The sequence below is a fragment of the Carassius auratus genome, chromosome 14 (genome assembly GCF_003368295.1).
Source record: "Carassius auratus strain Wakin chromosome 14, ASM336829v1, whole genome shotgun sequence".
Lineage (NCBI taxonomy): Eukaryota > Metazoa > Chordata > Actinopteri > Cypriniformes > Cyprinidae > Carassius > Carassius auratus.
Window position 1 is genome coordinate 19,042,920 of NC_039256.1, and position 13,460 is coordinate 19,056,379.

At 36.8% G+C, this 13,460-nt stretch overlaps 1 protein-coding gene across 6 annotated transcripts in view; it reads left to right on the forward strand.

Annotated features, from left to right (window-relative positions):
• Positions 1–1,348: 1,348 nt before the first annotated feature.
• The window catches only part of ablim3 (actin binding LIM protein family, member 3), a 50,930-nt gene continuing 38,818 nt past the window's right edge, over positions 1,349–13,460 (forward strand). For all 6 annotated transcript variants that reach the window (XM_026280438.1, XM_026280441.1, XM_026280442.1 and 3 more), the window contains exons 1-2: positions 1,349–1,910; positions 10,015–10,152. In XM_026280438.1, the coding sequence (XP_026136223.1) occupies positions 1,898–1,910; positions 10,015–10,152 (151 nt within the window). In that variant the 5' untranslated portion in view covers positions 1,349–1,897. The remainder of the gene's footprint in view (positions 1,911–10,014; positions 10,153–13,460) is intronic.

Sequence of the window (13,460 nt, forward strand, 5' to 3'; positions counted from 1 at the left end):
TAACACAGAGCCTTTAGGTTAGAACACACAAAAAAGAACAACTTGCAAATAAGAGACTTCCTGTTAAATCCAACTGTCTGTCTGCCTTCCCATGAGCCAGAGCTTTTTTAATTAAAAAAGCAAAAACAAAACAAACAACAACAACAAAGTGATTAACCAAGGTGCATTTCATGGATCTATGAGTATTGTGCTGAACAAACAGTGAACTTGTGAATGTGATTTATTACTTTTCTAAATGGCACTGGCGCAAAGTCTTTTATTTGTTTGTGGGTTACAGTGTATTCAGACTGAATGTATTTTTCTTTCACAAAGGAATGAATGCTGGGCTGATTTGTGAGGTTGTGCAATAAGCACAAACCTCTGAGACGTAAAGTGATGAAAGAGTGACTACTAGTGTACATCAAGAGTAAATTAAATGGAAATTTAAAAAGAAAGGTTTTCTCCACTGACCTTGATTTGAGATGTCTTCAATAACAAATCATTTAAAAAACTATGCAGTGTAAGAAAAAACTCAGCAATCAGTATTATTGCATGTTATCTTTATTTATGCTTATAACACATTTTGAAATTATGTAGTGAATAGAGTAAGGGTTTTAGGGGTAGTGTTTTTAAGGTTTTGTGTTACTCCAAAAAAAAAAAAAAAAAAAGCAAAGGCAAAAACATTTACACCATTTTTGCCAATAGAAAAGATTCAGCTCACCGAACACACATTGTCCATAGCGGTTTATAAGAAGGAGGTTAATATTGTTCAGTATATGTGCCAAATTATAGACCATGCTACCAATCCAGGATGTATTATTAGTTTAGATGCTGCTTAAACAGTCTATGAGCATCACATCACACTTTAGCACTTTTATTTTATTTATTTTTCTTTACCTCAACACAAGGCAGAAAGCATGGCATAATTCTATTTATAATAATTCATGATTACAATTATCTAAACTACAATTGTTGTGGTTGTTTTGTTATAATTTAGTTGTTTTGGCTACACCATATGTTTTTTTTTTGTTTGTTTGTTCGTTTTGGTTACACCATATGTTTTTTAAGCCTTTACAAGATTAGTATTATATTATCGAACATTATTGAACTGCACTTTATACAGATTAGCCTATCATTTGTGCAGTTATTTTTCTGGAACATAATTCGTCTCTAAACGAGTTAATGTCATAGTAAGAAGCTTTCATTTGGTTGGCAGGTTCCTAAATGAAGCACACTGTGTTTTTTCTAACTCTGCATAAGAGGGCGCTATACATCTATATACAGTAAATGCCGTTGGCTAATCTGCGAAAACCCACCCTACCCTTCAACTTTCCCCCTGTTATGACCTCACACCTCAAATCCGCCGCAGGCGACAAGACAAAAACACATCGCTGCCATTATAATCAACGAATCTGTCTCCTCCAGCGCTGTGCGCGCTTGCATAGTAGATGTGTTGTGAGGAAACACGCTGCTCCGCGCGCTCGCTGACGTCACCCCGGCGAGCGCTCGCATAGATGAGAGCGCGAGAGTACAGTGACAGGCAGCGCCTCGTCCACTGTACGCAGCACTGAGTGCGGCTCAGCACTATCTCAGGCTACACGCGAGACACGGCAGCAGATCACGGAATGTGACTAGACAACATTCCGCTTTATTTGAGGCCGGTCGTCAGCCCTGCACTCACGGGGTGCAGTACTTTAAGACCAGCGCTCCCATTATTACCAAGTGATCACTGCCCTCCTGTGATCCGGGAATCACATTAGGAGCTTTACTAATTTTGTTAATTATTCTAGAGTTTCTGTCCCACTCTAACGGTTCGACTCTGACTTCAAGCTGAGGCTTAATAACTGGATTGTATCGGTGGATCAATAGGCGGCTATCTTGATATTACATTTTCCTCTTGGATTATTGTTTCAGCATCATGAGCACGAGTGGTGAGTAAATTCTTGCTGTTCTTACCTTGGTCTAATTGCAAAGATGAATGAAATAGGCTACTAATAAGAAATAATCGAAGCAGATAAAATAAATGGACTTTATCTTGACAAAGAGCAATTGGTCTTATTCAAGCGTTTGACCTCTCGCTCCTGACCTGCCCCAAATGCATTCTCAGTCTCACTGAATAGGAATTTCGGATGATGATGATGATGATAATAATATTATTATTATTAATAATAATACTGCTTGCTTGCATTATAAATATGATATTAATAATTACATTTGATGTGACTTTATAATAAAAAATATAAGTTTATTGCAATTGATAATATTATTGTTAATATTATTTTTTTATTATTATTCAGAGTTACAAATGAGCCTCATGTACTCAGGATTGATAAGGAGCACTTATTCCTTTAATCTCTGTAGAAACTGACTTTGGTCATGAAATAAACTGCACCATCTTTCAATTTAAAAATCAGTACAAAATGATTCTGACAAACTTATGACCATTTGGAGAAATGTAATAAAACCTGTATAAAACCTGGTGTCTAGTTCGATGCCAGTGAGATACGCTTGGTTGCATTCATTCAGCTCTCATCCAATCATAATGAAATCATCATTACTGATAAAATGCTGTAGAAATATGTCAGATGAAAAGACGAACACCAACAGAGAGACAAGCTGATGTTGGTGACCAGCTCTCTTTTGAGGCTTGTGCTTCAGTCAGCTGATGTTGCAAGGGCATGACCGCTGCTTTTCATAATGATCCTTTTATGGGAAAAGTTCAGCAGAACATTTAGAACAAAGCCATGGGCAACAGAGATGTTTTTTTCCCTCGTTTGTTGTACCTACTTGGCAAATGCCATGCTGTTCTGTGATTAGAAATGGTTTGCATTCTTGCAGCAAGCTGCTAAATTGCATTCTCAGCTGATGAGCGGATGGACAAGCTTTGCCCACATGTGTCCAACGCTCTGAGCTAATCCCCCCCCACTATTCTCCCCTTAGTTCAGGACACACAGCTCACAGTACCAGCACACTCTGATAAAACAATGTCACATCAGCCAGTTTAGCTTGCCTAGTTCACTCTTTCAAAGCATTTTGCCAGTCAGCTGGGGATGGGTTTGCTACCAGCGTGCCACCGTATGGAAAGCGAGTGTTTTCAACTGCAGACAGATGGCAAGGCAATGAGTTCAGTGGCTGGGTTGTGTCTTATGGCAAAAAAGGTCTAGCTGGAGAGCTACCAACAAATGAACAGGCATGCTTGGTCCACAGGTAGAAAGAACCAACCAAATTGGACGACTAACACAAAGCCTCAAACTTATCTTATAGCCACTCATGCAGACATATGGTATTTGAATGGAGTGTTAGCTGTGCACAATGATGTGTACACTACATTGAGCATGATTGCCTTGGGCCAATGAAAATGGCGAGCAATTACACTGAGGTCACTTGGTCTCTCTTCATCTGCTGCTCCCAACATTTCTTATGGTCAACTGCCATTATCACCTGCCCTCTATTTTCTGCACCACTGAGAGAACAGACAAACAATTGAGTAGCGGAATGCTCTTTCAATCTGTTTTCCATTCCCTGTGCTGTCTGTCTTTCTCTCTCTTTGTTCTCCCGTTTGATCCTCCTGAGTGAATATCAAGGGTTTCTTTGCCTTAGAGATTATAGTAAATGATAGATAGTGATTGTTTATTATCAGGGGTGTCGGACAGATTTGAAAAGGAAAGCATGGTTACATATTGTATAAGCCTGACTTATGAATATTATTTAAGGGACATAACAATCGGCCAGTAGATGCTAGTGTGGGTCTAGCCTAAGGGTCCTGAAGTCATCCTATTCTGCTCTTCCTGTGTCAGCATTCACAGCTCAGCATCCCGCACATCAATCACAAGCTAGCACACACATTTACAGAAGTGCCTTCGTCACCACCGTCCTGTCTTGCCAGCCCTGTGGAAAGGAATGAGCTGGAACCCAACTTGCCTTCAATGTCCAGACCTCGGCACCCTTTTTAGCCTTCTGTAAAATGAATACACTTTTTCTTTTGACAGTTTGTGTTAATAAAATAAGCATGAATCAATATTAGGAACGGAAAAAAAAATCATTTTAATGAACTGTCATTGTATTAGCATATAGGATTAACTTATTATGTGGTATGTGCTCAAAACAGAAAACACTGGAATAATTTACTCTCATTATGACAGCCCATTAATAATCACAAAAACTGCTTTGTAAATTATATGCAGGATTGATTTGAACAGTGGGTAGGGAGGGCACATGATTACTCAGTTCAGCTCATGAATATTAATTAAGTTTTCTTAGTAGTTCAGTCTTAAAAATAAAAGTTCTTTATTGGAATCTATTGTTTCATGAAGAATCTTTAAAGGGATAGGTCTTCTAACAATGAATGGTTTGTCATTAATTACTTACCTTCATGTCATTCCAAACCTGTAAACCCTTCGTTCATCTTCTGAACACAAATTAAGTTATTTTTTTATGTACCTCCATTGACAGCAATGTAAATACCATGTTCAAGGCTCAGAAAGGCAGTAAGGGCATTGTTAAAATAGTCCATGTGACATTAGTTGTTTAACCTTCATTTTCTGAAGCTACGAGAATACTTTTTGTGTGCAAAGCAAACAAAAATAATGACTTTATTCAACTGTTTATTCTCTTCTGTGTCAGAATTCGATGTGTGTTCACGACAGTACCACGAACGTGGTAGTTGTGTTGTTGTCTATGCAAGGTCAGAAAGCTCTTAGATGTCATCAAAAATATCTTAATTTGTGTTCCAAAGAAGGTCTTAAGGGTTTGAAACAACATGAAGGTGAGTAATTATTGACAGAATTTTCATTTTTGGGTGAACTATTTCTCCATAGAAACTTTCAATTACATTAACACTGTTAAAAAGCGATTCAATTTTAGTCTTGCATGGTGGCCAAAACTTTTATAATCTAATGTTTATTTCGCATAAACATTAGATTAGTGTTATAATGGAGGCTTCCCAGATGAAATATTATGCACTATGCATCTGTCTTGATGTTACTCTGTAGCATCTATCTGCATAATGCATATCTCTACCTGGGAGTTTGATCTGAGCTAGTGTGTCAGCAGACGTAGACCCACTATGGCACCGTAAACACACTCTCATCCCATCTGGAGCACAGTTTGGCCCAGCGTCAGCACCCATTTGTCATTCCTGTAACCCACCAGTATGATTTAGCAGCACTGGGAACAAAAGAGAAGCACCAGCATGCTTACACTTGTTAGCGTTGAATTTCCTACAGATCCTTTCTAAAGATTTAATTCTCCATGCATTTCCCCTGGCTTGCATATATGGGGTAATATCTTTGATGGAGCTTTTTCTGCAGGACCACATAGATATAAAAGCCAGGAGATGGACACAGGGCGGCTTTTCACTGTTATTCCACTAGACAAACTGCAGGCCATGTGCTATAGAAAATGTTTTACAAAGAAATAGTACTACTTGAAGTGTCTAGATGTGCTAACTGGATTGTGGCTCCTTGCTATTATAACAATGTAGAAGAAACTTCTACTTAATCAAGATACAGCTTTGACAAACATATTTGCGCAGAGGGGAAGATTTTTAATAACTACTTCAGCGTGATCTCTTGATCATTACTCAGCGTTTTTATTTTCTAAACTGGTAAGGATGGCATTTTCTTGAGTAGATTTTGTACTCCTCTGTTATTTATCTTTTATATAGTCTCCTGTTACCTATAAATCAGAGTGATTTTGCCTGGCTCTTTTAGTGGGGCAAGCTTATATCTTTGGTATGACATCCTAGTACTGTATTCCAGCTCAATGGGAAATGCTAAAATCCAGCTGGTTCTTAGTTATTGTAAATGTTTGCAATCCAGCTTCCTAAAGCTCTACGTTAAATAATCCAAGGAATCTTCTCCTGTTGAAGATATAAAGGTAGATAATTCATAGAGTGACAATAGGGATGGCTGACCTAACACATTTCTGTAAACTTAGTTGAAATCCCAAATCATTACTAACCCTGAGAGCAGATCGAAGGCTGGAGCAAGTCCTTGAGGCCCTCAGACCTCATTCTGTCTGACCTTGGGTTTGGCTTATTTGAGTGATCATTTGTCTGACAGGTCAGTTCAGCTCCTGTTGATACAGCAACATTGTTTTGAATGTAACAGTAGTCATACTGTATGTTATATTTGGTCAGGTTCTCCAGGAGCCCACATACTGCAAACAGGTCGTTGAACACCCAGCACCCCCAATTTTCTTTGGCAGGTTTCAGGGGGAAGATTTTAATAGCCTTTTTAAAAATATAAATGAGAAATGATCACTATCAAGCAAAAATATAAATAGTTTTAATGCGAAAATAAAAATTAAAAAGTAGAGATGCACAAAAAAATGTATGGCTGAAAATAGCATTTTCAGTTTTTGGCCGAAACATAAAAATAGCTAAAAAAAACAACAACAAAAAAACATGCTCACCAGAAAAGCAAACAAACAAACAAACAAATAAATAAATAAAATACAATAAATCTAAATTACATTTGATTGTTACATCAAACAGAATAATATAATAAATTGATATTAATATTGTTTTCTCTAAAATTGTATTAAATCATACAATTTTTGTTTACAAGAAAATATTATAATGAATAAAAATGTTAATAATTATTAAAAAGCATTTTCGTATATATATATTATTATTATTAGTATTATTATTATTATTTTTATTCAGCATTAAATCTAAGTGAAAGGAAAGACTTTTACATTTATACAAAAATTAAATAAATTCATAAAATAAAAAGGAGTCCTGTCTGTTCAACAAATAACAATGACAAAAAAGAAAATGGTTTACACCAAAATATTGAACAGCATGTTTTTAAAATTTATATAATATATTGATAAGATATTTCATGCCACAAGTTTAAAGTAAATACAGTCAATCCTATTTTATATGGTTTTAGAATATGCAAAATCTGATTGTACTGAGCAAGTAATGACACACATTTTCTAAACATTCAAGTACCATGCTGTTAACAACCACCAGAAACATGTATTTCTAGTACTGGTCAGTATTATTCTTGTTGCAAGTAAGCGTTCTGACTCTGTTTTGGAAGCGGGAGTGTTACTTAGTCATTAATTCTAGCACTGGATTTAAAGGTCTTCACCCAGTGCTCATTACTGTGAAGGATAAGTGGACTATGGCCACAAGCTCTTGTTTACACCTCTCTCTCTTCTGCCTGGCTATGGAGGAATTGAGAGCAGCCTTGTCACCTCCACTCTCCCACAATCCTGTGTGACTATAATCCGCAGGAGGCTCCTCTGCTGAGGGCAGAAATAGCAGCGGCCCCTTAGGTCCTGTGGTTATCACCTTACACCTTGGGCCAGATTTTACCGGTCCTTTGCTATATATTGCTTAACATTAGTGCTCTGGAGTTTCCCAGAAGAACTAGAAGTACTCTCTTTTTTCTTTTACTTTTTTGTATATCAATCATTTAATTTAATTCATTTTTATAACTGAGGTTTGTGTGTGTGCAAACTGAGAGGAATTTGTGGCAACACATGTTTAAACTATTGAAAATGGAAGAAAATTCACTGTGACCTATTTTGGGATTTGGGGATCTTGTTGTTTTTATTTGAACTTGTGGAGACTGTCAAGTCTTTATTAATAATAGACGTTTTCTTTTTAAAATTCATTTGAATCTGGATTTTAGCTTCCATTATAGTAATACTTTCCACTTTTCCAACATGAGTGGTATCATTAGGTATCTAATGTAGGTGCAAACAAAAACTCTAATCCTGTGTGCATGTCCTCTCATGATCTCTGTGCATGTGATATAGCAGGGATTACACACCCACCCTCCTTTAGCACAGCGACACCCATATATGACAGATGAGTGATGCCTGAAAGACATATTGTCTTTTAATGGCATGTAGTTTATTCTTTTCTGAGCTGTCACCTCTATTTATTTGAGCATTATTGTATGTGAAAGCTTATGGGCCGCTTTGAGGTACAAAGAAAAGCAAAGCTTTGGGGGAAGTAGCTCACACACATTACCATGTATGCCCCTGGTTTTGTGATACTACAAAACACCTTGTATTTTCTTTTGTGTAACTGTTATCCTTTTTTAACGGCATCACGACAGTAACATAAACTACACTGACAAAAGACTGTGGGCTCATAGCATCTCGCAGAACTGAGGGCCACACACAAAATTCAGAAAACCGCTCTGGAAGTCGGCCAGGCAGCGTGACGCTCTGCCAAAGGAATAAGTGCTTACAATATTACCAGTGTGAGATTGAGCCACTGGAGGAGGCATAACTGCATTAATGGATCATTGTTCTTCAGCTGTGGATGAAGAAAAGTCAATGAAACTCTCTATTCCAATAGAATGACAATATGGGAAGTGATCTAGTACAAGTCATTGTTTTTTTTTTAATTGAATATTTTTTTCATCTCTCAATATTATTTTTATTTTCTTTATTATCGTTGTAGTTGAATAACATTGTTAAATGTAATCATTAGCAAATGTCAAAATTAATATAAACTTTTTTTTATTCAGTTCATTATGCCTAATTTCACTTGCAGCCTCTAAAATGATAGATTTGAGTTTTTATTGTTTTGTTTTTCATTTACTCTGACCAAATAATATTGAAATTCAGTAGCTTTTATTACAAGACATTGTTTGTTGCAGTAAAATAGTCTATTATTAGCCCTCATACTTGACTGGCATATCAATATGTTAAGTGTCTATTGCATAGATATTTCAATAAAATTTTTATAATATACATTAAAAACTAGTTCCCAGTATGCTCTACCATTCCGGTGTGTTCCTGGCTGTCTACGGGCTCTGTTTCGCAGGGAACTTTGAGAACATGGTGCTAAAGAATCTGATCACAGACCCGGCAGTTCTGCCCTGCTGCCAACATTGTAGCTGAGACAATGGAGATCAGGGTAGGGCATGTGCCCTAGCTGTTTTCAACATTCCCCCCCTGTTAAATCCGTTTAGACTAAAGCGAGAGCAACACTTGCTACAGTGATTGCACAGTAATTGATTTATTCACTGGCTGAGTCTTTGAATGCCTGTTATGCATCTTTAATAGGAGGGTAATCAGCACAAAACCTTCAGCCATCAAAACAGAGAAAGAGAGAGCGAAGGAAATTATTTAGGTAACCCTCAGGCCCATTATAAAGACAAACGCAGAACTCACAGCTGTAGTACAGGTACAACAAATACAGCGTAGAGGGCATTTTTGGTTTCATACTAGTGCAAAATACATCACTTTTGCCCTAACAACACTACTCTAGACAAACACCATGACCAATATTGATATTCTGGCTGATACAGAGAAGACTATAATTATTTTTGTGTTATGGCTGATATTAAAAGATGTCTACTCTGTTTTAGCAAAATTATCTTTTTATTTATTTTTTTAAATAAGACAAAATAAGACAAATCAATATTTTTATCTACATTAAAAACTCATTATATTACGGTGCAAAAAGCTGGATATTCATTTTGATACATTTTGAGATTTTAGCAACGTTATAAAATATATATATGGGCAGATCCCTGAAATAGTTATAAATCTAATAAAGAATATAAAAAAGGAAACCTTTGCAAGATTTGATTGCTTTAAGTTAAATTTGTGTTTCTTTTTCTCTAAATCTAATATTTGTATTTTATATAAAAAAAAGAAAAATAAAATTTTTAAATAGCATATTAAAATATATATATTATTTAAAATATACTAAATTATAAAAAAAATAGTTTTAGTTAAAAATAACAATATTAATTTAATTTCAGTGGCGATACTAATAAATAATGATTCACAAAATGTATAAATAAAAGTCTAATATCAGCCAACAATAAGGTTCAAATAAACATTATTGGGCAGTAACTAATAAAGGATTACAGTAATAATACTACTTTCCTGGGTAACTACTAGTAGTTTAACTAATTACTGTTGGCTAGTAGTAATAAGTAATAATATTTGAAAGGACTTACTAGTAATGAGTAATATATAAAAACATTTGCCCAACGCTGGCGATATATGATGTAACGTTCGTTACTTACTGCCTTTTTGTCTTTTTCCTTATAGTACCCTATCAGCAAAGCTCATGCAGCAGTGAACGGAGCTCTGGACCAATCCACTGCTTTCGCTGCCGGGAGGTGTGTAAAGGAGAGGTGGTACGAGTTCAGCATGTCCACTTTCACATCAAATGCTTCACCTGCCAAGGTAAGAGACTTTCGCCCTTATGCAATACATTCTAAACTCTGTGACCTCTCAGAACCGTCTTTTAATTATGGGAAAAGCTTGCATACTGCCTTGGATTTGTGTCAGATATACAATTTCCAATAGATTCCGTTCACTAATGGCACTTCATTAAGAACTAAAGCAGAGCTCTCTGCCTCTGACCGGATTTCTGATTTAATGATGCTGGCTGTGCTCATGGGGCTACCTGAAGTAGGGACCTGTTGCGTAATGAGATCCTCTGGCCTCACATTGTCAAGATGGTAGCACTGCCCTCAATTATCAGTGACATTAGTGACGTCAAGCGATTCAAATGTAAAACGAATGTGGATATGATGTGACCAGGTACCGTCATCCTTTAGATTATGTTAGATTAAAAATGTGTAAGTAAAACCCTTGAGAGATGGGCTCATTTGTGATTTAATGAAGGTTGCATCTGTGCTACTTTTCCCTGCTTACACTCAAACTGGTGTTGCCACATGGTCCCTGTGTTGCATTTAAGGGGTTGCTGTGGAAACCGTGTGGAGGGGCACCCTGCCCCTGGTTGGTGGTTATTGTCAGCAACACTATCAAACCGAAAGCCAATAGCAGCCCCCATAGCAAACCCTAGGGCATAGTTGGCGAGGGGGGCTCACAGATGGAGAGAGATGAGGTTGGAGCGATTGAAAGAGAACGGCAGGTTCTCTCCCTCCATTATGACATCACGAGTTGCATTGGAGGACATGAAGTTATTCAACAATAGCAGTCCTTTTCCAATTTGCTTTCTCTCTCTATCAAATTCGCCCACTCTCCGAGTGCTGCCCTTATCTTCCATAAAACTGCCTTGAGCAGAAATGTATTTCACCTCTTACTCAACCCCACCCCTTATCTCTATATATCATTGTGTGTGTGTGTGTGTTAGCCGTGCGCTATATGTGTAGGAAGCTCTGACAGCTCGTATCTCTAGCATCGCTGCTGTTTCATTGTTTCGCGGTGGTTTGTTTACAGTTCTGTGACTGACAGCTCTGCTTCTGTGCATGCTGTGAGTTTTGTTTGGATGGGAGAACTGAGTGTGCTGATGAGCTGTGGGGCTTTGAGGCCCAGTTAATTGGATAAAGGGGCAACATTTGTGGGGTGTTTCACAGGAATCCCAGCTCACTCAGCATGTGCTGTCACAGGTCACGGGGCCATGTTGGAGTCGCAGTTGCTGGTGTTCGTAAACACATGACAGTCTGCTGTCAGCCTTTTTGTTGAAGCTAAAAACCAAACGTAGCTGATTTGTATGTTCGTAATTTTATTGCTTGCTTACTTGTTTTCAAGTTTTCATGTTATTCAGTACAGGTTCAGTGGAAAAATGAGCCGGTTGTGATCAATTTCTGCTAAATATTACTATATCTTGTCAATTAAAAGACAACGCTTAAAAAATAGTTAAAAAGAAGTGTTTTTTTAACTGCCGATATATTGGAAAGCAGGGGGGCCGATATAAAGAAGATATAATTTTTTTTGTTATTATTAATATTTAAGAAATGTTTAATCATTTGACAATGGATTAAATAATACATGTATAAAATAAACATATTATACTTTAGATTACAAAGTATTTTTCACAAATTAATATTTAATAAAAATATAATTAAAAAGGAAGTTAACACTGTAACCAACAGGGCACTTTTGTGTGCATTGGGAATCATATTTTTCAAATAAAGCCAGGATAACATTAATTTCACACAGCACACAGTGAAAATTACACGAATATGACAGTGAGTAAATACATAAAGCACAGCATAATTTGAAATCATGAGTTTAAAGTTTTAAGCATTCAATTCACACGGGCTGACCATCCCGCAAAAAACACGTGATCGTGCTGGATAAAAATGCACACTTCTCAAGATTTCACAGCTGGATTCGACCAAGTTTGCAAAAGTAAATGTTCATCAGCCATTCAAAGATTTGTTTAAATGATATAAATACATGTTTGCTTAATGCTGACGGCAAGCGAGAAAGTATTATAATGTTTGCCTTTCTATTACTAATAATATATAAGCAATCATTATAATACTTTCTGTATACATTCATTTCTTTGTTTAACCGCTCAGATTGTTTAATCTGATTATTAGACAGACTTCTATTCATATTAGACAGAACTTGATCAACATATTTGAAAAATGCCAAATATCGGCTGATATATCGGTCTTGGCGATATATCGGTCAACCACTAGTTAAGTGTGTAGCACTAAAAGCATGTTTAGTTTATTCCTAAACAGATAAATGTGAATCTGACAATGTTTTATTACATTGGCCATTGTATTGTGGCAATTAATTAATTAATTAAATATCTGGTGAGTGGCTCTAAAGGCGGGCGTACACGGTGCGAATTTCAGTGAGTTTATCTGAAAATCGTACGGACGAGATGATATACGACACGATTTTACAAGCTGGGAATTCCAGAAGCAATCGCACGAAGTTGATAGACGCGTTCGACTTGAAACAACGCTGCACGCACAGAATGATCACTGTATGACACTAAAGTACCGTGAGAGCGATAAGAGAGCACACATATCCAATGCATCAAATCGCTCTCGCGAGAATACGCAATTTCCACACGATTGAAAAAAATCGCATGCGAACTCGTACGACAGCAAAAATCGCACCGTGTACGCCCGCCTTAAAAGGTTAACACTTTATCGTGTTTGAAAACATACTGTACAGTACCACCTAGTTTACAAATCTTGTAATCTTAAAAGTTATTTGAGGTCATTAAATAGTAAGAAAGTAGTGTAAAAAAGTGCAAAATAAGTCAATAATCCATCTCTGTAATAACTTTGTTTGAGAAGTAAAAGTTGCTGGTGTTTTACTGTCAGTATTGTTGATTTCATTATTTACAGGTAGGTAGGTTTTTTGTTTGTTTTACAAAAAAGGTATGAGCCTTGGTTTATTGATCTGAGTTGTGCTTTTATTTCAAAAGGCATGCAAGATGTATGCTTTGGCTGCTGGAATCCATGACTCGGAAACCTGTAAAATCAATAGTTTGTAATAGAACTGTTTGGTTTGGGCTACAATCAAGTAGATTACATTGGTTGGCTTACTTGACGACATGCCTTTATAAACAGGAGGAGATGAAGGAAAGGATAAGCCTTTGGAATTATAGTTTAGTTAATTGAAACAGCAAGCACTTGAGCACACAGGAAGAAACATGTAGGCCAAGGTCATGTAGATACAGCTGAAGCTAATGCAGTGGAGACAATTTCAGGGGGAGTTTACACAGGCTTTGGTCATGAAAAGAGGCGGATGCTGTACACACAGGTATGAGAGAA